This window comes from Solanum dulcamara, chromosome 8, assembly GCF_947179165.1.
Source record: "Solanum dulcamara chromosome 8, daSolDulc1.2, whole genome shotgun sequence".
In the NCBI taxonomy this organism is placed as follows: Eukaryota; Viridiplantae; Streptophyta; class Magnoliopsida; order Solanales; family Solanaceae; genus Solanum; species Solanum dulcamara.
This window is the reverse complement of record NC_077244.1, coordinates 19,547,318-19,570,083: the sequence shown is the minus strand read 5'-3', so window position 1 is coordinate 19,570,083 and position 22,766 is coordinate 19,547,318. Positions and strand designations below refer to the sequence as shown.

At 36.5% G+C, this 22,766-nt stretch overlaps 1 protein-coding gene across 1 annotated transcript; it reads left to right on the top strand.

Annotated features, from left to right (window-relative positions):
* The first annotated feature begins 1,262 nt into the window (after positions 1-1,262).
* LOC129898722 (NF-X1-type zinc finger protein NFXL2) lies at positions 1,263-21,615 on the top strand. The gene is made up of 13 exons (XM_055973370.1): positions 1,263-2,517; positions 2,614-2,727; positions 2,806-2,861; positions 6,820-6,886; positions 17,867-17,959; positions 18,127-18,212; positions 18,297-18,459; positions 18,608-18,781; positions 18,964-19,154; positions 19,438-19,519; positions 20,573-20,779; positions 20,940-21,029; positions 21,109-21,615. Exons 1-13 carry the CDS (start codon positions 1,396-1,398, stop codon positions 21,268-21,270), a joined length of 2,607 nt encoding a protein of 868 aa, XP_055829345.1. The 5' UTR covers positions 1,263-1,395; the 3' UTR covers positions 21,271-21,615.
* The last annotated feature ends 1,151 nt before the right edge of the window (positions 21,616-22,766 follow it).

Genomic DNA, 22,766 nt, shown 5'->3' with positions numbered 1-22,766 from the left:
TGGCCAATTAAATGAATACATGTGACATATATATCAAAAATAATTTTGAAATAATGACTTTTGAGTAGAAAAAAAGTGGTCATTAACTTGATGACATGTGACATTTTTTACCCAAATAATAATTAAAAAAAAGAAGAAATTTATCACTTCTAAAAAAAGTGATTTTCGAAAAAAAGAAAAAAACTCACCCCCACCTAGTCGTCTTGTTCACCCACCCCACCTATCGTATTCTTCACGATTCCACCTCCACTTAACCCAACCCCTACCTAACGTAAATTGTGCACTTCACTTGTCATTTTTTGTCATTTGAAAGCAGTCACTTTAAGAATATATTAACTTTATGTGCAGAAAAAGCATGGACGAAGGAGATGGTGGTTGTTCTGATTGTGTTTGGCACTTAGCCAGTACAATTGCTGCCAAACTCGGGGGAAATCTAATGCTTATACTAGCTTTTGTGTAGATTGCACTATTTTCTTTTTCTTTTTAGTTTTTCTGCCCAATGACAATGAGATTACAAAATCAAGGTCCAAAGTTATGGAGGAAAAGTCAAGAAGATGGAAAATCAATTATAAAATTACATTATAAATGATATAAAAATGGACGATTTAGGCCGGAATCTTGATATTCTGATGAATTTTGCCTAATGATGATGGAATTTTGGAGAGCGCTCCCATTGAAACCCAGTCTAAAAGGTTTGATTTTGTGAAAAAATTAAAGCTCGGAAAATGGTAGCTAGAAAATAGAGAAGAAGAAGAATTTTTTTTAAAAAAAATATATTTTTAAAAAAATGCTCTTCTCCCACTCAAAATGAGTGCAGCACACGCAATATGCCAAGTCAGCACAAAATGTTAAAATGACACATCGGGACCTTACTTGAGCTGTCTAAAATAAACAAAGCTTAATTGATGTGTTTAAGTGAGTTGATGCCAACTTTAGAGAGCCACCGATGAGTTTCACCAAACTTAAACTACAAACCTTGACCCTTGACCTCCTGATCACATGACAACAACTTTACCAGTTACTCCAAGACTCTCCTTCTGTTATAGATTATACATCAATAAATATAAATATCATAATAAAATAGTTATATTAATTATTGTTTGTTAAAGGAACTCGTGGTTGTTTGAATTAACTTATTCTAAATAATTTTTGATTTTTAAATTCCCTTTTTTAAAAGGTATTTGAGAAAGATAAAAAGTGGCTAAAAAAAAATTTAGGTTTGAACTTGTTACTTTTAGCCTATAAACTAGTTAAAATATTAAAAACAAATCAAGGGAGTAGCTTCGATCATTTTTCTCAGCTTATACGTCCATCTCAAAACCAACCCAACGAAGATCCGATCTATCACTTGTAAATGTTAGCAGAATTACACTCTCTGCAATTTAAATTCATAAAATGATCTCCACTTCTGCCACCCTTGCACCACCTCTCTCACCGCCATCTTCTGACTCCGATTCGGACTCCTCCTCCCATCGCCACCATCATTCCGACCTCTCTTCCACCATCTTCAAGTCCTACCTTGAACTTGCTGGTGATCACCACAACCAAAAACATGACCTCATCAAAATCCAAGCTTTTCTCACTTCTTCTCGTTCCGGTGCTCTCTCATGCCTCATTTGCCTCGAAAGAATCCGTCCCTCTGATCCCACATGGTCTTGTTCCTCTCGCTGTTTCGCCGTCTTTCATCTCCACTGCATTCAATCGTGGGGCGTTCAATCCTCCAATTTGGCTGCCGTCCGTGCCATCACGCGCGCTGTCGCTCCCAATGACAGCTCCCTTCTATGGCACTGCCCTAAATGCCGCATTGAGTATTCTAAATCGCAGATCCCTAAAACATACTATTGTTTCTGTGGGAAACTTCCAGACCCACCTCATGATCCTTGGGTTTTACCTCATTCTTGCGGTGAAATTTGTGGGAGGCCATTGATGTACAATTGTGGACACCATTGTTTACTGTTGTGCCACCCTGGACCGTGTCCGGCTTGTCCTAAATTGGTGAAATCCAAGTGCTTTTGTGGGGCTGTGGAAGATGTCAAACGATGTGGGTTTAAGAATTTCTCTTGCAACGGTGTTTGTAAAAACTTGTTGGATTGCAACACTCATAGGTGCAATGAAATTTGCCATGAGGATGATTGCCCTCCTTGTAAAGCTAAAGGCATGTTTAAGTGTCAGTGTGGGAAGGTTGAGATGAAAAGAGAGTGTTTTGATAGGGTCTTTAGGTGTGAAAATCCATGTGAGAAGTTACTTGGGTGTAGGAGGCATAAGTGTGAGAAAGGTTGTCATGAGGGTGACTGTGGAGATTGTCCACTTCAAGGGAAGAGGACTTGCCCTTGTGGGAAGAGAGTTTATGAAGGGATTGCGTGTGATGTTGTGGTTTCAGTATGTGGAGCAACATGTGGTAAAATGCTGAGCTGTGGATTTCATCGGTGCCCTGAAAGGTGCCACAGAGGCCCTTGCATTGAAACTTGTAGGGTGGTCGTTACCAAATCATGTAGGTGCGGGAGTTTTAAGAAACAGGTAAGATTTAGTTATATTTATTTTGAATAATTGACTTAACTTTCATAATTATCTCTCGGTTCAAAGTTTGTCAACATTAAATTGAACTTAGAATAGGTTCCTTGCTACCAAGACATGACATGTGAAAGGAAGTGTCAGAAAATGCGCGACTGTGGAAAACATGCTTGTAAACGCCGCTGCTGTGACGGGGATTGCCCACCTTGTTCTGAGGTGTGTTTGGCGGTTCATATTTGACAATTCTGTTAATGGCTATTATTCCTAATTTGTACTGAATCTGTCAAGTGACAGATGTGTGACAGGAAGCTCCGTTGTAGGAACCACAAGTGTCCAGCTCCATGCCACAGGTCTGATATTGTTCTTTCCGTCTTTCTGAGTAGCAATTCCCCTTCATTAAATGGAAGATAATTTCCATGCTATTCCTCTTAAAGGAAAAAATTATTGTCTTATTGATATACTCACTTATTTGGTAGGTTTCATACATGAAAGAGTTTCTTACCATTTTGTGAAGCTCCATTCCTCATATATATACATGTATCAGATATATGTACTTGTGGTGTCTCTGATGCATATTTCAGTAATTAGGAATAAAAATCATTACAAATATTTGAAATGAGAAGGATGAATACAATAAATTAGAAATCATTCAAGTGTATTTATTAGAAACCCATCATCTAAGAAGGATAAGCTGAGTGATGTATCACCGAGTATGTGGCTTAGCTATTATTGAAGTGGGAGGAGAACCATGAGATTTCATGTTCAAATTCTAGCAGAGGCAAAAAATACTTGGTGATTTCTTCCCCGAACCTTGATGGGCAGAGTAACTACGGTGGAAGGTAGTAGAAACACCAATAGAATAGTCGAGGTGCACACAAGTTGGCCCAATACTGCCGTCATCTTAAAAGAAAAGATACTTGGAGTGATTCAATAATTTATCTTGCTACAATAGAGCTTGTCTTGACTCTATGGACGAGGACAGCGGGAGGTAGCCTGGAAAAGAAATGAATTTTGGCATCTATGGTTTGTTAATGCTATTGCCTGCTGAACTAAACATGTTAAGGTCCCTAGTTTTGGATCGAGTCGCTGGATGATTAACTAGAACCCCATCAACTTGCTAAGCCAATGTTGTTGAGGAGGAGTAGTAAGACGTTGATCTAACAAGTATTTAAGGCTGTAGTGTTCTGTTTGAATTAGAAAGGCTCGACCCAAGAGATAAGTGGATGTCCTTGTTGTTGAAGGATTGATCCTATTCCAACACCCAAAACATCACACTCAACAACAAATTCTTCTTCAAAGTTTGGTAACTGTACATGCCTTTTTAAGAGCTTCAAAAGACGCAAGTGCATTATCATTCCACTTAAAAAGAATTTCTCTTAAGCATACTTGTTGATGGGGCAACAGATTCATACTATAATTCCAGATAAATCTACGACAATATCCTGTCAATCCTAAGAATCCACACAACATTGTTGTTGATTGTGGTTGAGGCCAATCCACCACGGCTTCAATTTTGCTGACATCAGCTAGCACACCTTTGTTTGAGACTATGTGGCCAAGTTAAGTTACTTGATTTCTGCCAAAGGACCATTTGGATTTTATTAAATAAAGGTGATAAGCTTGCATCAATTCAAAGATGATTCACATGTGTGACAAATGATCCTTCCAAGTCTTGCTATACACAAGGATGTCATCAAAGTACAAGTACAAAGTGATGTAGATACTTTCGGAATACCGTATTCATCAATGCTTGAAAGGTAGAAGGAGCATTAGTTGATCCGAATCCCGTCTTCTCAACATCCACAGATTCCATGCAGACTTAGTGCTAGCCAGAGTGAAGATCAAGCTTGGTGAAAAATTGTGTTCCATGCAATTCTTCAATTGATTCCTCCACTACTGGAATAGCGAATTTGTCTTTTACTGTTTTGGTATTTAGCTCCCTATAATCCACACAAAAGCGCCATGTTTTTCATCATGTGTTTTGACCAGCCGTACAAGTGATGAGAATGGAGAATGACTGGGTCGAATAATGCCTTGCTGAAGCATTTGATCACACTGTTTCTCAATCTCATCTATCTGATAGTGAGGCTATCGATAGGGCTGAACTTCCACTGGACAAGTTCCTGGTAGTAAGCATAGGCGATGGTTGCAGGAAGGCAATGGAATAGGTCAATGAATTCGGCTAATACCTTCTCGTGCTCTCCTTGCTTAGAATCCTGCAAAAGATGTTGTGTGGCTGATATAGTTGTTATTGTCCATGTAAAATGATCTGCTTCCCTTTTACTTGAAAGCTCATTGTCAATAATACAAAATCCCACAGAATAGGCTACTTGATACTTAGGACAATATCAAAAGCATCCAAAGGAATCTCACATAAATCAACATAGACTACACAAAATTGCACTGCTGTGCAAATGCCCAAACTGTAAATCTTCTCGATTTGCCACCGACACAGTGAGATTTCTTCGATGTTGGATGGGCAAGTCTAAACGTCGGGCCGCCGTTGAGCTAATTAGATTGTGTGTACTGTCCAAATCCACTAAGCTAAGCAACAACTTTTGGTCAATTACAACTTGCTATTGCATAATATTTGCATGTTGTTTGCCTGTGATAGCATGGACTAAGATGGCAGACTCTCCACCATATGTTGGTACGTCTTCAGATTCCCCATCCTCTATTTCCAGCCAAAATAACTTTGGCCTTGAACATAAGGATCATCACGATTGTAGCACAACCCCTTTGCAAGTCTGGCATCCATCTTAGCATGAGTCAACTTTTTCACAAAAGTATTAGAAGCAGTTACCTTAGCACTCAGAGTTACCGCTGTAGCGGCAGCCCTTGCACTAATGTTTGAGGTTGAAATATAGCACCTTTGTGTGGTAGAAGAAATTTGTATCTTCTTCTCAAATGCTCTCGCCATACTCATTGCTTGTACTAGGTTGGATAGGATGTGCAATTCAACATTGAGATGAATCAAATCAACTACCTTGTTGTAACCATATCTACTTGTTGATCTATACGTACAAATGATGCACGAGCAAACATTTTTTAAAAGTTCCTATGATAATCTTCAACTCAACTAGTTTGTTTCAAGTTGATCAATTCTCCTAATGGATTGCTTTTCATTGGTGGATCAAAAGGAAGAGTACGTACAATCTTCTTTGAAGACATCGGGTTCTTCCTATTCCAGTTGATAAACCCACAATTGCGCCTCCCCTACCATGTGAAAAGTAGCTAAACCTACTTTTTCTTGGTTGGTTGTATGCTGGTTAGCGAAGAATTTCTCACATCGGTGAAGCCAAATAAGAGGATCTTCACTTCCATCATAAGTAGGAAAGTCTTATTAATGTATTTGGGAATGATACCTCTTCCTCCGTATTTGTCATCAGTACCAAAGTTATTGTTGTTGTTTCTTCCTCCTAGGCGCACATCTAGCTGTTGACCTTCCTTGCTGGTTCGTTGGACAGAAACAACGCTAGTGTCTCCAACTTCAACTCCCTTCGCACATGCCGTGGTACGGATTAATGTTTCAATTTGTTGCAATAGTTGTTGGAATTGGCGTCCATCCTTGCTTTTGAAGCTTCTATTTTTGCTTTGGATTGAGTTTGGGCTTCCGGTAATAGACTTCACGACTTTGCTTCTATAGTATTTTCGTCCATGGTGACAAGCTCTGATACCAATTTGTTAAGGTCCCTAGTTTTGGATCGAGTCGCTAGACAATTAACTAGAAAGTCAGGCCCAAAACTCAGGTCTAAGCCCTTGTTCTTGTTCCTTGACCTGCCTATGATTGCTGAATTTTGCAACTCATTCAGGGAATTGCAGACCTGGGAACTTGTTTGAGGAAGTTCTGAATATCTGCAACTTGATAAGATCCAACTTGCTTTATTAATAAAGTCAACTCTCTTAAATAAAGGTTTACAGTAGCAAGAGTCCTTATAAATTAGAAACACTGAAATAATAAGAATTCTAATCCACTCAGGGAAGTCCTATTCGACTTACAAAATAATTCAGAAAATATTAATCATTATCTGTCCTATTAATTCTCGCATCTGTAATATTGTTTCCCGACAAATGCATCAATAACAAAACAATTGATGATATGTAGGAAAAGTAAACAATTTATATATGTTGGTCGCTTTTAATTTAAAGTTGTGTTACTTTAACATTGATTTGCAAAGAAAAAAGTCCTATAAGCTTAATACTCCAGTTCTTGTTTTATATTGGATATTTGGATGACTGTGACATGATCTTGTATGCCTGCATCTGTATTTGAATAAAATATGACCAATTTCCTTTTGGTTACTGCAGAGGCTCTTGTGCACCCTGTCCGGTAATGGTCACAATTTCATGTTTGTGCGGGGAGACACATTTTGAGGTAGGACTTCAGCTACTATATGTACATTAATAACCTTGTTTTAAGTTTTATGTTCCCTACCTACAGTGGAAGAGATGGCTGTGTTTACTCTATATCTGTTTCCCGTTCTATCGATTAACCAAATAGGAGTGAGAGTTTTTTCCATTCATTAGGACTTTCACTTTGTTTGGTGAACATTGGTTTTTACTGGAAGTCCTCACCAATATTTTATGACGAGTCAACGACATCATTAGGCTTTTCACTTAGAAATCTTTATGTTTGGAACATCTAAATCATTTAGCTCGGGAGATGAAGAAAGGGCCTAGGAATGAACATTTATCTATTAATAGGTTGTAACTCATGGTGCTTACTTATATTCCTCTTCACCTACACTTGTTTATATTCCCCTCACTAATTGGATAAGTTGTGGTCTCAACCGCATGTTATAGCATGATGCACCTAGTGACTGATGGTGACAGGTGTTCATTATCGGATGTTCTATGGTATGCACCAAAAGCAACCACTAATACTTTTTTTTGGAGGATAGTTCCTGTAAGCGCTATATATTCACAGGTATACTACATCCAAAATATGTAGTTCCCTTTCAAAAGGTATTACAGACTAATCATATTACCCCCTTCACCTCTATTTCTTACAAGTAATCTAAACCATCCAAGATATCTTCTGCTTGAACTAAAATATTCTGTTTACACCAAATATAACACAAACCTAGACAATCTTGAAACTCTGAAGTTTATTCTGCTTGTCTTCAAAATGCCTCTGATTTCTCTCTTTCCAATACTAAAAGCATGACAAGGAACCGGAGGAAGTAAATTGTCAGATCTACTACCAGATCACCAATATAAAAGCATGACAATTTACCTCTGTAGAAATGTGTCAAAGCCCATCAATACTCATTAAATTGAAACAATTATCCAACCAAAATCGTATATCAATTTATGAAAAGAAACGATCACTTAAATGATATATCTCTAGCCCATATCCCACAACAAGACCATGGAGCATCTAATAGAGTTGCATGAGTTTAATGTCGGGCATGCAAACCCCAAGAAAAAGAACATATAAGCTATAAATAGATAAAGCTGAAAGAGTAGCCTCCACGAACAATGCGAAGGCTCACCTCAGCAACAAAATCCACGCGAACGAACTCGTCAACCACTAGTATCACCCTTTGTAACAGTATCTGCATAGACATGTAAGTAAAGAGTGAGCTATATATAAATATAATCCAGTAAGATCCTCGACCTGTTGCTTTAATATCCCTAGAACAAGAATTAGAAAATACATCTACACAACAAACACATAATGATATGCACACGAATATATCTCATAAAAATAAAGCTCAATAAGTCCAAACAAATGTTCAAAAAAAAGGACACTACATGTTTCAACTCAATCCACACTCAAAGCTTGTCATGAACAACAGTGAAGGAGATCAGTCCATCACCCCGACAAGTATACAACAGCATATATTTGCCCCAAAGTATACTACGACAGCATGTACAAAGACCCTAACATATTACAATTGCTATGTATTCCCCTAGTAACGATAATGAAGAAAGATATCCAATGTCACACCACATACAACTTATAAAAATATTCAATATTCTTCACAAAATAGCATTTCTACGGCTGATCAAAGGCCATCGATTCTGCCAAGCACACGCTTGTCCCAACACATGGACCCGACAGAGAAAACACATTTTTCAAAGCAGGTTTGAAAATCAAGCACTAAAGCTTAAAGTCTCATTTACCTTGCTAGTGACAAGTTCTACAACCTTGCACGCTTAGAACACCAACCAAAACAGCATTCAGTGGCCTCAATCTATGAAAAATATTGATTAATGATATCAATTATATATTAGTTGGGGTCAAGCCTCAATATCCCACACCTTAAAACCGTGAATTAAAGATAAAATAGATAAATATCTGAAATAGAGGCTTAAGATATTGACCAAGAATTTTTGAAAGTTGCACTCTTAGTATGTTGGACTGCATCCTAATGAACCGCTGCTAACTACAGTAAAATTGCTATCTAGCCATCAATGCTATATCATGTGACCCTCTTATCATTTACCAATCATTGCTTCCATTTAAGGCAAAGCATCAATTAAGCAAAAAACAAAAACAGAAAGGCCAAAACCTTCCATAAACTCTATATCACGTACCTTCTTATCTGCATAGGACATCTGTCTACTTTGTGCTATCCGAAGCTGTTCTCGTGTCAATGCAACTTTCTCTAAAGCTTGCTGAACCAAATCTAGATACTGCAATTCACCAGGTTCAAACCATCCAACTAGTGATCGACACCTGCGACCATATATAGCCTCATATGGCGCCATCTGTATACTCAATTGGTAGCTATTCTTATATGCATATTCTGCTAAAGGCAACTGATCATTCCAATTACCACCAAAATCAATCACACAGGTTCTAAGCATGTCCTCCAAGATCTGAATAACTTGTTCAAACTGTCTGTCAATTTGGGGATGAAAAGCTGTACTCAACTCAAATTGTGAACCTGACGACTTTTGAAAGGACTTTCAAAATCAGCTATGAACTGTGCACCTCAATCAGATATTATTTGAAATAGGCACCCCATGAAGCCGAACTATCTCTCGAAGGTAAATATTGTTGAATTTGACAAGATTCTAGATGAATTAATTTGAAAGTTTGGTAAATCATAATTTGGTTTCACAAGTTAAACTTTGACATTTTGACACATAGTGATGTCATGGATGACATCAAGAAGAATAATTCATTCCTATAAATAGGTAGCTCTTGATTCATTTGAAATACACCTCTCACTTGCCTTCTCATCTTCTAAGGCATTTGATCTTCTTTCTCTCTTGTAGTATTTCACTTGTATTCCTTTGGAGTGAAATAAATATTGGTTGGTTGTGTCCTAGGATTAAGCAAAAGAAAATAAATTTTTGCCGAACCTCGTAAATTCGTGGTGTTCTTTTTATTGTTGTCTCATTTACTATTTATTATTAGTTATCTTTAGATATAACAGTTGTGATTTCATCACTCTCTCTATATATTCAGCTTCTGCAACAAATATCTGCTAACTGCTTTGCGGTATGAGTATCCTGAATAGGTATGAAATGGGCAGATTTTGTGAGTCTGTCCACAATCACCTAAATTGAGTCATGTTTCTTGAAAGTATTTGGCAACCTAACAACGAAATCCATAGTAATCCTTTCCCACTTCCACTCTGGGATAATCAAGTTTTGCATTACTCCGTTGGGTTTTTGATTTCATAGTTGAGCTGTTGACAGTTCAAGCAACTAGTCAGATGTTTCAAAATATCATCCTTCATACCTTTCCACCAGTACAATCCACACAAGTCTTGATACATCTTTGTAGCACCCGAGTGGATATCGCGAGCTGTGAGCCTCTTCAAGAATTAACTGTTTCACATCACCCAGGAATACATAATCTACCATGTCGATGTAGAACGCCCTATCCATCAATAGAGAATGACTTCACGCCTCCATTCTGCACTCTGTCTCGTAGTCTAGCAAGTTGGGGATGGTCATATTGGCAAGTCTTGGCTTCTCCAACTAAGGATGATTGCACCACCATACCTACAAGCAACCTGCCAGAGAATGTATGAGCGATTCAAACTCCCTGTTTGGCTAAAGCCTGAATATTCATAGCCATAGTCACCTTTCAGTAGTAATCCGGGTCAAGCTACCCATAGACTTCCTACTAAAGGCATCTACCACCACATTCGCCTTTCCATGATGATACAAAATAATAAGCTCATAATCTTTAAGTAGCTCCAACCACCGTCGTTGCCTCAAATTTAGATCTCTTTGCTTGAAAATATATTCTGAACTCTTGTTATCAGTATAGACTTCACGCAGCTCACCATAAAGATAGTGACGCCAAATCTTGAGTGCAAATATGATTATGGCCAGTTCTAAGTCACGTGTCAGATTATTCTTCTCATGAATCTTTAGCGTCGAGAAGCATATGCCACCACTTTACCATTTTATATTAAGACACAACCCAAACCGATCCTAGACGCATCACAATAAATGGTGAAACCACCCTCGGCTGTAGGTAAGGTCAAAATCGGAGTCGTAGTCAATGCAATCTTTAATTTCTGAAAACCTTCTTCACATCTATCTGACAATTGAAAGACCACACCTTTCTAAGTTAAATGTGTCAATGGAGTGACTATCTTTGAGAAACCCTCCACAAATCGTCTGTAATATCCAACTTGTCCCAGAAAATTGCCCATCTCTGTAGGAGTATTAGGTCGAGGCCAATCGCGAACTGCTTCTATCTTCTTTGGATCAACTTGGATTCCATCTCATAATACCACGCTTCCCAAAAATGAAACCGTGTTCAACCAGAAGTCACATTTTGAGAACTTAGCATAAAGCTTCCATTCTCTAAGTGTCTGCAACACAACTCTCAAGTGGTGCTCATAATCGGCCTCACTCCGAGAGTAGATCAAAATTTCATCAATGAACACGATCACAAAATGGTCTAAGTATGGCTTGAATACCCTGTTCATGAGGTCCATAAATGTTGCGAGTGCATTCGTTAGTCCGGAAGACATCACCAAAAATTAAAAGTGCCCATATCTGGTCCGAAAGGCCATCTTGGAGATATCTTCGGTCATAACTCTCAGCTGATGATCACCTGATCTCAAGTCAATTTTGGAAAAGTGAGTAGCACCCTATAGCTGATCAAATAGATCATCAATATGAGGCAATGGGTTTTTATTCTTGATTGTTGTCTTATTCAGTTGCTTGTAGTCAATATACATTCTCATCGTCCCATCTTTCTTTTTCACAAATAACACCAGAGCACCCCAAAGCGATACACTAGGCATTCAATTATCTTGTATTCAATAGAGAAGGCATTTGACCAGCTAAACTGGTCATACAAGATCATAATTCTCAAGAAAACATGTCAAAATACACTATTTTCCCTGTTAAAGCAGTCCATGAGCTGGAAGATTTGACTGAGATAATGAGTTGCAATATGGGGTCATTTTTCACAACTTACCTAGGCCTCCCTTTAGATGCAAGATACAAATCACAAGGAATGGAGTAATTGAGAAGTTCGAGAAATTTAGCTTCTTGGAAGATGCAAAATATCTTTCTTTTGGGGCTGGCTAACACTCATAAATAGTGTGTTCGATATCTTTGTAACTTCTTCATGACCATATTTCTAATCCAGATAGTGTGCAAAAGAGGCAGGACCAAATCAGGAGAGCATTCATATGGGAAGACAACAATCAAAGTCATATATCCCACCTGATTAAATGGCCAAGAGTAATACTTCCAAAGGATTCCGAAGGAATATGGGGGATTGGGCATAAAAGACTTGGCACTACATAAAAAGAGTATGCTACTGGAGGTATAACCTAGATAATCCTTGGCTGTGGAAAGCTGTAATTGAAGAAAAAATATGGTGGATTGAACAACTGGTGCACCACGCAGATCAGTTCATCTCATGGCACGAGGCCATGGAAGCACGCCTCTAAACTTTTGTTGGAATTCCTGCTCAACTCTACTCTCAAGTTAGGAAATAACCATACATATTGTTTTGGAAGGACAGACTACTCGGACGATAAATTTCTAAACATATACTCACAGTCAGCTAATCAAAACTCCAATATTTAATAGAGCTAGAAACACAACTTGTGGGACTTGCAACTGAGAAGAAACTGTGAGATATATTGAAGAAGAATATTATTGAATTGTGTCTCTACATTATTACATTGAGACCCTATTTTTTTTTTTTGAAATGGTAACTTTTTCATCTATATATCCACAGGTATACTACATCAAAATGTAGTCCCCTTTCCAAAAGTATTACAATTTAGGAGGCCTATTTGTACTTTTTGTTACAAATAGTCTAAAACATCAAAAATATTTTCAGTCTGTCCTAACACAGTTTGTTCACACCAAAAGTAGTACAAAGCCTGCAGTTCCATCTTAAAATTCTGTAAATTGCTCTGCTTTCCCTCATTGCATCTTTGATTTCTTTCCTTCCACAATGTCCACCATATACAAGCTGGGACAGTCTTCCATCTCTCCTCATTTGCTGTAGGTATAACCTGGATAATCCTAGGCTATGGAAAGTAGTGATTGAAGAAAAAATATGGTGAATTGAGCAACTGGTGCACCAGGTAGATCGGTTCATCTCATGGCACAAGGGCATGGAAGCACGTCTCTAAACTTTGGTTGGAATTCCTTGCTCAACTCTACTCTCAAGTTAGGAGATAAAGCATACACATTATTTTGGAAGGACATACTACTCGAAAGATAAATTTCCTAACATATACTCACTGTCAACTAATCAAAACTCCAATATTCAACAGAGCTGGAAACACAACTTGTGGGACTTACAACTGAGAAGAAATTGTGAAAAATATTGGAGAAGAATATTATTGCATTTTTTCTCTACATTTTACATTGATACCATATTTATAGACACTACATTAGACTCCTTTTCCAACTAGGACACTACATTATAATTCTTTTCCAAGTAGGATTTTATATATTAGTTCTATTCCTATTCCTATTCCTATTCCAAGTAGGATTGTATATAATATTCTTTTTACTATTCCTATTCCTATTCCTATTCCTATTCTAACGCTCCCCCTCAAGCTAGTGCATGTAAGTCATATGTACATAACTTGTTACAAATGTAATTAATAAGAGGACCGGTGAGGGGCATGGTAAAGATATTTGCAAGTTGATCACTCAACTTCACAAAATTGACAGTTAATCTCAATGTGTTTAGTCTTCTCATGAAATACCGGATTTGATGCAGAATGTTATAAAACACATAATGATCAGATCCATGAGTAATGCCAAACTCCTGAATTATTCTGCTAAACTTTCCAAACCAAGCTCGAAAAGACTGTTTCAGTCCATAGAATGACCTGCATAATAGACATACAAGGCTACTAAGCTTTCCCTGATCAACAAACAAAACTAGGTGGTTGCTCTATATAGATTTCTTTACAGTGCAGTGGTCGTCGAAAAGTACTCAAAATCTGATATAAAATATATGGATCATCTTGGAATAAATAGGCGATTTGATATTAAAAAAGAAAGTCACCGAAAAATTGGTTGGAACATGCTCATACGTCGAAGTATTAGATTTGATGGCTAAAAGTGGTCATTATCTGAGAATAAAATTATATGGGTAGGGTCAGTATGATGACACGACCCTACTGAGAAAGAAAATTATATGGGTAGGGTCGGAATGATTGCATGATCCTACTGGAAAATAGAAATTATATAGGTAGCAGTGTTGTGAAAAAGCGCCGAAGCGCTCGCTTTAAGCGTGAAGCGAAGCGAGGCGAGGCTCTAGCGCTTCAATACCGTGAAGCGAAGCGATTTCAGAAAAGCGTGCACTTCATGGGAGAAGCGAGAAGCCCATTTCATGTAGAAGCGAGAAAAAAGCTCGCTTATTTGGAAAAAGCGGGTAGTGAAGAAAATAATCTCAGTATTAAAAAATTTATAGAGAAAATCATTCATATTTTTCCTCATAATTGTATATTAAGAAAAATTATAAAGTTAACTTAGTGCTATTGCCAGGAAGGTCTAAAAGCAAAAGCATGAATCACTTGTCTGCCACAAAGTCCAAAAGGTTACACTTAGAGGATTGATAATTAGGTATATATTAATTTAATACTCTGCTCACTTCCATTTCATTTTTGTTTGAAACTATTTTTTTTTTATTCAATCCAGATATAATATTAATATTTAATTAGAAAGCTAATCAAAATTACTTATAAGAATACTACTGATCTGCTCACTTTATATTACTTTTTCCATTTCATTTTTATTTGACACTATTTTTCTTATTAGTCCGTCCAGATATAATATTAACATTTTTATAATTTCTTAATTAGAAGCTTTTATTTCTACACAAATACTATGATATGCTTACACTCACAGTTTCTAAAGGTTCGATTTGGTGCTCTTTTCATTTCAATTTGATTGTTTGGTTTTGACTTGATACAAAGTATTAAAAAAAACTTATGAACCTTGTGATCTTAAACTAAAGATATATTAATGTATTTAAAGATCTTTTAATCTTATAGTTTTAGGGGGAGTACTTTAAGGGGCAAGGAAAAAAGAGTAGCTACAGGTTCAAGTTCAAATAGAAGTAGAACTCTTGTTGATGAGTCCTCCGATGAAGAAGATGAGGACCAAGTAGAACCCTTGTTGATGGCACTTCAAGAGTTTGAGGATCTTGTTGAAGAATAGGATTTTTCTCTCTTTGTGATTTAGTTATGCATTTGCTTTATATGTTGTTACTTATGAGGATTATTGACTATCTATTTACTTTTTAATCTAAGTCTTTTGAATTCTTGATTATTTATCTATGCATATTTTATATTTTTTATTTTTATACTAAATAATGCTTTTTCTGAAAAAAGCATGCGCTTTGCTTCACGCTTCTCGCTTCTGTGAAGCAAGCCCCCATCGTTTTTTTCCGCTTCTCGCTTCTCAAAACACTGATAGGTAGGGTCGGGATTGACGGCACGAGCCTATTGAAAAAGAGAAATTATATGTGTAGGATTGGAATGATGGCACAACCCTACACAAATAAGAAAGTAGTCATCAGAAAGATGGCACAGTGCTATGCAATTAAGATATGAAAAAAGTAGTCACTGAATAGATGACATTGTGCTACAGAAATCGGATATGAGAAAGTAGTCACCGAAAAGATGGCACAGTGTTGCACAAATAAGATATGCGATATTAAGTATTAACCGGAATGATTCACGGTACTACACAAATTAGATATGAGAAAGTAGTCCGGATAAATGCATGGTACTATGCAAATTAAATATGAGAAAGTAGTCACCGAAAAAATGCATGGTGTTGCACAAATTAGTTATGAGAAAATAGTCACCGAAAAGAAACACGGTGACCCAACTTTTGCAAACATAATTGTTGGCCAGACGGGCGACATATATGGGTAATAGCTGCCCGCCGACTACGAAAGCTCTTTGATTCTCTACCAAATCGTAGAGGCTCTGATATATGTGAGAAATATTGAAGACGAATATTATTGAATTGTGTCTCTACATTAGTACATTGAGACCCCATTTTTGGACACTACATTGGACTCCTTTTCCAACTAGGACGCTACATTATAATCCTTTTCCAAGTAGGATTCTATTTATTATTCCTATTCCTATTCCTATTCTAAGTAGGATTGTATATATTATTCTTGTTCCTATTCCTATTCTAACAGAAACATTCAAGACTAAGAGTTGAATGAGTTAAAGTAACTACTTGACAAAATAGAAACTAGTGAAGTTAATCCTCAAATGAGAGATAAGTTGCAATGGGAGGACTCAAAAGGTGGGACATTCACTGTGAAGAAGGATACTCACAACTCTGATCCAACAATCAGTTGATAGACGAGTGGCCATGGACATTCACTAAAGTGACTTGTTTCAGCTGGATGGCCTTGTATAAAACTTGCTTAACTCAAGACAACCTTGGTAGGAGGAGCATTCAGATAGTAAACAGGTGTTACCTGTGTCAACTAGAGTCTGAAAGAGATATGTGAAGTGTGTTCTTTTCTAATTTTTTACTTCCTCGGGTCATGCCTAACAATATTAAGGAAGCATATGAAAACTGGTGTTCATGGAAAGTTGGTATTCCCTCAAAAAACTTGGTTAATAGTGCATGGTACAATTTTTGGTGCATTTGGAATGAAAGAAATTGGAAATATTTGATGGGGTCTCAACTACAAATTGTGCGCTCAAGCTTAATTTATTTAGTTCACTCAATCAGGCACTGTATCTAGCTGTGATCACTTTTTGGACTGTGTTTGCCTTTAATGGTAGACTAGTTTTTGTATCAGAGCAGACACTCTCTCTCTTTGATCTAATTTTTGCCTGCATTTTCTTGATGCCTTTTTGATGAAGTTTCTCTTTATTAGGAAAAAAGTAAAAAAATACCCCATAGATGAATTTTGTTCAGCTCAGGATAGTATCTTGTTCCTTATCTTTTTGGTGCACCATAAGATTCCTTTATGTTTAGTAGATTGAGTATTGTTCGTAGAGGACCATCTCTTTTTGATGTACTTCTTGTATATGGGTATGTTTTTCCCCAAACATTTAATAAAATTTATTACTGTATCAAAAAAATAAAAGTGAAATACTGTATTATATTAAAGAGTTAAAAATTATTTTCCTTCCTGGAACTTATCCCTAATGAATATAGTAAAATAATATAAAGAAATCTAATTGGGTTCTCAAGTTTATCTGATTGATCTATTGTTGTATTCGCTGTCGAGGTTCATTTTGATCTACAGAAGCGGCCCTAAGATTGCTACCTGCAAAGTGGCAAAATACAAGAATCTGGGTCCTCTGTATGCTCTCTTCGTTCTCCTCCATCCAGTTGGTGTTCGCTAAAATTGAAAAAATTTAATGACAGAGTTTATCAGGTTCTTGTTGATCGTCCTTGCTCAACTCTGGAATAGATTTCATTTACATTACAACCAATCTGGTATACCAATAAAATAGTACACTTGTAATTTAGTTGTTCTCTTTAGCATTCTTTTGGTTTATTTAAGTGTACTTTTTGAGTCTCTTTCTCTCTCTCTTTCTCTCTCTCTCTCTGTGATGTTGCTACTCTGAATTAGGATGGCTGCATGTAATTGTAATACAATTTTTAAGTTGCCAATAAAAAAGAATAGAAAACTTGGGTGATATCTGACATGGTCTTGGCTATATTTAAAAATGTTTGGAAAAAAAGAAGTATAAACTTTTTACAGTGTACATTTTAAGATGCTTTTTTTATAGGTGCTGACTGTATCTACTCATCACAAAAAAAAAAACCAAAGGAAAGAAGGCCTTAGAGTACCAACTAGAAAATGTTGGTTTAGTATTTACAAATATGGTGCTAATATCATGAATCCTTTTTTGAAGTTTCTTGCTAAATTGTTTCTGTTAATATTGTTTGCTTTTGTCAGGTTCCTTGTGGTGCTGAAGCTGAACAGAAACCTCCAAAATGTCGTAAATCATGTTGTGTAGGTCGCTTATGCAGGCATGCTTCTAATCGGAAGGTTGTATTTATTGCATGTACTTGGTGATCATATCAACATCTTTAGATTGTCCTTTTATGAATATTGTTAGCAGGGACATCACTTAATACCTCAATCTTAATCCAACTTCTAGCGTGAAATAAAATACTGTTTAATGTGGAGCCTAACATGTGCACTAATTTGTCTAGCCACATAGGTGTCACTACGGAGCTTGCCCACCATGTCGTTTACTTTGTGATGAAGAATATCCTTGTGGGCACAAGTGTGGATTGAGGTTAGCCTTCATTACATTTCTGGATATCTACAAATTTATACTGGTTCATTCACTGAATCTTTGTTGTTTGTTGATTGTAAACAGGTGCCATGGCCCTACGCCGCCTCCTCTTCCAGAATTCACTCTGAAACCAAAGAAAAAGAGACCAAACAATCAAATTGAACCTACTCCTGGTTCACCATGCCCCCCATGCCCACAACTTGTTTGGAGGTCTTGTTTGGGTAATCATTTAGGAGCAGAAAGAATGGTGGGGATCATATTATCCTTAAATCATGGACAACACTTCCATTTACCGTTTGTTCATTCTCTTCAGGAGCTGTTTATTCTTTAGTTTCTGTCAAAAGTTTCATATTTACTTGCCAACGAGAATTCATGTGAGCTCTTTCTCGTTTCAGATGGTCTGCTCAGACAGGGCAATATTTTCCTGTAACAATCTTTGTGGAAATCTTCTTGCTTGTGGAAATCACTACTGCACTAATGTTTGCCATACCTTGGTTACTAGTACGTCAAAATTAGATACTAGTAGAAGAGCCGAGACTTGTGAAAAGTGTACTCTTCCTTGCCAAAAGGTATAAATCAATTCTCTATCGGTCTTACTAGGTTTTTCTCTGTGGCCTAATTCAACAATCAATACTTTCCACAACAGATATGCTGTCTCTATCAGTTTGATGGTTGCATTCCTTTAGAAGTTGGCACTTTTATAGTTTGTAATTCGGGTATTAACTGTATACTTTTGTTGATCCTTATTTAGGAGCAGAGACCTACTTGTCCTCATCCGTGTCCCTTGCCTTGTCATCCTGGAGAATGTCCCCCTTGCAAAGCACTGATAAAACGTTCATGTCACTGCAGTTCCATGGTTCATGTATTTGAGTGCATATACTACAACAGCTTGTCAGCTAAAGAGCAGTTAACTGTTCGGTCATGTGGAGGACCATGCCATAGGTAGTTCATAAACTTTGCTCGCTTTTCCTTCAAATCTAGCATCACCAAAAGCTATAATTTCAATGTTTTATAGATAGACTATATTTCTTCTTATATCACCAAAAAGCAAAAGAGATATGCACCTTAATAGCTACAGAGGCTATTAGGCTCATCAACTTCTTTGTGCAACCCCTTTCCCCTTTAGGCTTTATATAAAATGCCGAATTATGTGCATTTGCAATGCATCTGAAACTCCTTAACTGACCTCGATGAACAATTCTTTGTTTGGCTGCTAAATGTGCAGAAAATTACCTAATTGTACGCACCTCTGCCCTGAAACATGTCATCCTGGTGAATGTCCATCTCCTGATCAATGCTCCAAGAAGGTAATTGATTGATGTACTCTCACTGCATGGTTTATTGATCTGCTATCTTGGTTAGTTATACTTAATCCTAATTACAAAGAGCTTATGTTCTTTGCATTTTGTTGTAAATCAGACATAATAACTTCCAGACCTCTCCTCGAATGAGCAGATAAGAAAAAAAGTGAGAAAATCTCCTTTCCATGCTTGGATACAGAGAGAGAGATACATACGTGTGTGATGTGTGTATATATGTATCTATACGTATCTGTATGTGTGCATGTATACATGAAATAGAGCAAGGAGAAACAGAAAATAAAATAAAGAAATGTCTTTTTGTGTTTGGTCCATAAAGGGTGTAATTTCCATGATGCCTCCAAACAAGGAAACATCATTTCCTTCCACTACTTTCTTTGCCTTGCTATCCTATCAAAGAATCACACATTTGGGATTTAATGGGCTTCACTTGATGCCATTAAACATTCCACTAACTGGTGTTTACAAGTCATCTTTATGAAGCTGCATGAAAGCAAGTTGTCTGGATATACCATTGCTTTCCATCAGCTACTTCTTATTTGTGTCAGTTATCTATTGAAATTTTAAGTATACCATAAAATGAAGTAAGTTCCTTTCTGATTGTCAGGGAGAGAGGAAAAAATTGGAGAAAAAGAAAAGAAAAGAAAAGAAAAAGAGAAAGAGTTAACTTCTGTGAGAAATAGTTACTAATATTTCAGATTTTTTTTTTTTAACTTCTGTGAGCTCATCCAAATACAACTAAACTCCATCCTAGAAAGTTGAACATGAATACTTCTCCAAAGATGACCATAAGCGCTCTTAACCCAGATAGCTAATTAGTGCAAAATGTAATATCGATTCTGTTTTTTTTTTCTTTGGATTGATGGCATATAGTTTGAGTTCTTAGTTGATGAGCCAGAAAAAGCCGATCCTATATCCCAGAAATAGTTTCAGTTATTCTGTTTATCTTGCACCTTTTCAATCTTTTTTCCATGTTCTATCCACTATTTTGTGATTAAGCTTGTCCTATCTACTGTTAATTTTTAATGATTCTTTCATTAGGTTAATGTTCGTTGTGGATGCCAAACTTTGAAAAAAGAGTTACTATGTAAGGATGTCCAAGCAGCCTATCAAAGTAGTGGTACTGATCCTAAAGATGTATCTAGAAACCAATATGGACTTGGCCTCCTCCCTTGCAATTCAGATTGCAGGAGCAAAGTGAAGGCTGCTGAGGCAGAGTTGCAACATCGTAAATCAAAAGCTCCCGAGGTAAACCTTTTTAATTTTCTTAAATGCATGTCACATCTGCTGTACAGTATTTTCTGGAGTTCAACATGAGGGCTACTTTCTTGTCTTTGCGTTGAATAGTTTATTGACCGAAAATACCCCCTAAGTTGTTGAAATTTAACTCAAATTTGCTCTTGCACAGAAAAAGGAACCAGAAACAAAAGATAATGTGACGAAGCGAAGACGGAGACGAGTGCGGGTGCTCGAAGAAAAGAAAACTTCGACACTGCAGGTTCGTCTTAGAATTAATGATGCATCTGTTCTCCTTTCAAAGCTCCAAATGATTTACTGCAGTTATTTTAACTTGACAGAGAATTGTAGCTGGCCTCAGGAGATTTCTTCTATTTATTATCACTATAATAGCTCTAATTACTTCAGTATATTTGGGTTATAAAGGCCTACAATGGCTTTCCGAACGAATGAATGAAGCTGAAATACGACGACAAAGAAGATACACGAACATAGTTGTCTGAATCAACTTCAGCATACAGAAATGTTCAGTCTTGGCTGATTTTCCAGTAGATGAAGCATTCTTTATTCATTTTGGATTTTGTTGATTTTAATTTAGATTTTTTTTTGGTACAATTTTTTTTTAATTTAGTTGATATAAGTAGAACAGAAAGCACACATGCTTGGAGGAGTGGTCTGACCAAGTTTTCTTTTCCCTTGCAATCATGAATTAACATTCGAGTTTGTTAAAAGTTACTTATAGGGGTGGCAAAATCAATGCGTATAATCTTGACTCGCTCAGTTTGTGTAGGTGTGGGTGTGTTAGTGACTCGCATATTTTATTAATTCAGTCCATTTTGCACCTTTAATTCGGCCATTTTAAATTTGATTTTTTATTTGATATGTTACCTATATAGTTATAATATAAGAATTTTTTTTTATGAGGTACTCAAATAAATTATAAGAAAACAACAAATAATTTAAAACTTAATAAGAATTGGGTAGGTTGGACTAAGGCGGTTTATAATGGAATTGAAATTGAAAGATTGAATTAAGAAAAAAGTTATTGGTTTATCAGTATGGGTTATTGGTTTAGTGGTTTTGTTAATGGTTTTAATTTTTTTTATTATCGAGTTATCAGTTCTTAATGATATAAGGTTCTTTCCTGTCAGGTTAATCAATAACCTAATAGTAACTTAATTTATATTTATTATTATTCGATGTATAAAGTCCTTCATTTTGGATTTAGTTTTCATACTTTTATTTTTGGCTGCCTCAAATTCTTGGTAACTCTACAATGTTTTGCATTTGCTTTTGAGCAAGATGTAATTTATTAATTCATATGCATGGTTCATTTGGTTTGTCATCTTGTTTCTAAGTGATTTTCAATGAGTTTTTTTTGTGTCAAATCTTAACGGTTAAACCGATAATAATCAATAACTGATAAATCGATAATCGATAAGCCAATATCTTAATGGTGCTATAATGGTTTGGCATGTCTATAAACCAATAACCTATTAGTCAAGTCGATAGGTTTTAAAATTGAACTGATCGATACACATGCAGACCTAGGTTGGATTATGATCCGGTTTAAGCCCGTGTTAGCTTAATCTGTTTCAGTCCAAGTAATTTATGGGTGGTTCAATGGCCTATCTATTTATTAGCAATTTCCATTTTGACATACTCAAATTTAATTCAATTCTTTCATTTGACAACCCTAGTTAGTTATAAATAAAAGAGTGCATGTATCCTCACAGTAGACGTTAGGACAATATACGTAGAATATTTCAGAAAGAAATTGTGACAATTAAGAATTTCCACGCTTGAAAACCCCCTCGAGTTGTGTTGTTCAACACACTTTTGTGTAACATGCTATGATCTCAATGTTCTTATGAGATAGTGATGAGTTTCACATGCTTTGAGCTTTGTCCATTGGAGATAAGTATTCCTCAACCTGTTGTTTCCATAGTACCAAGCTTGTGATCCATGAGAAAATCCATGAGAATGAATATGTATATGA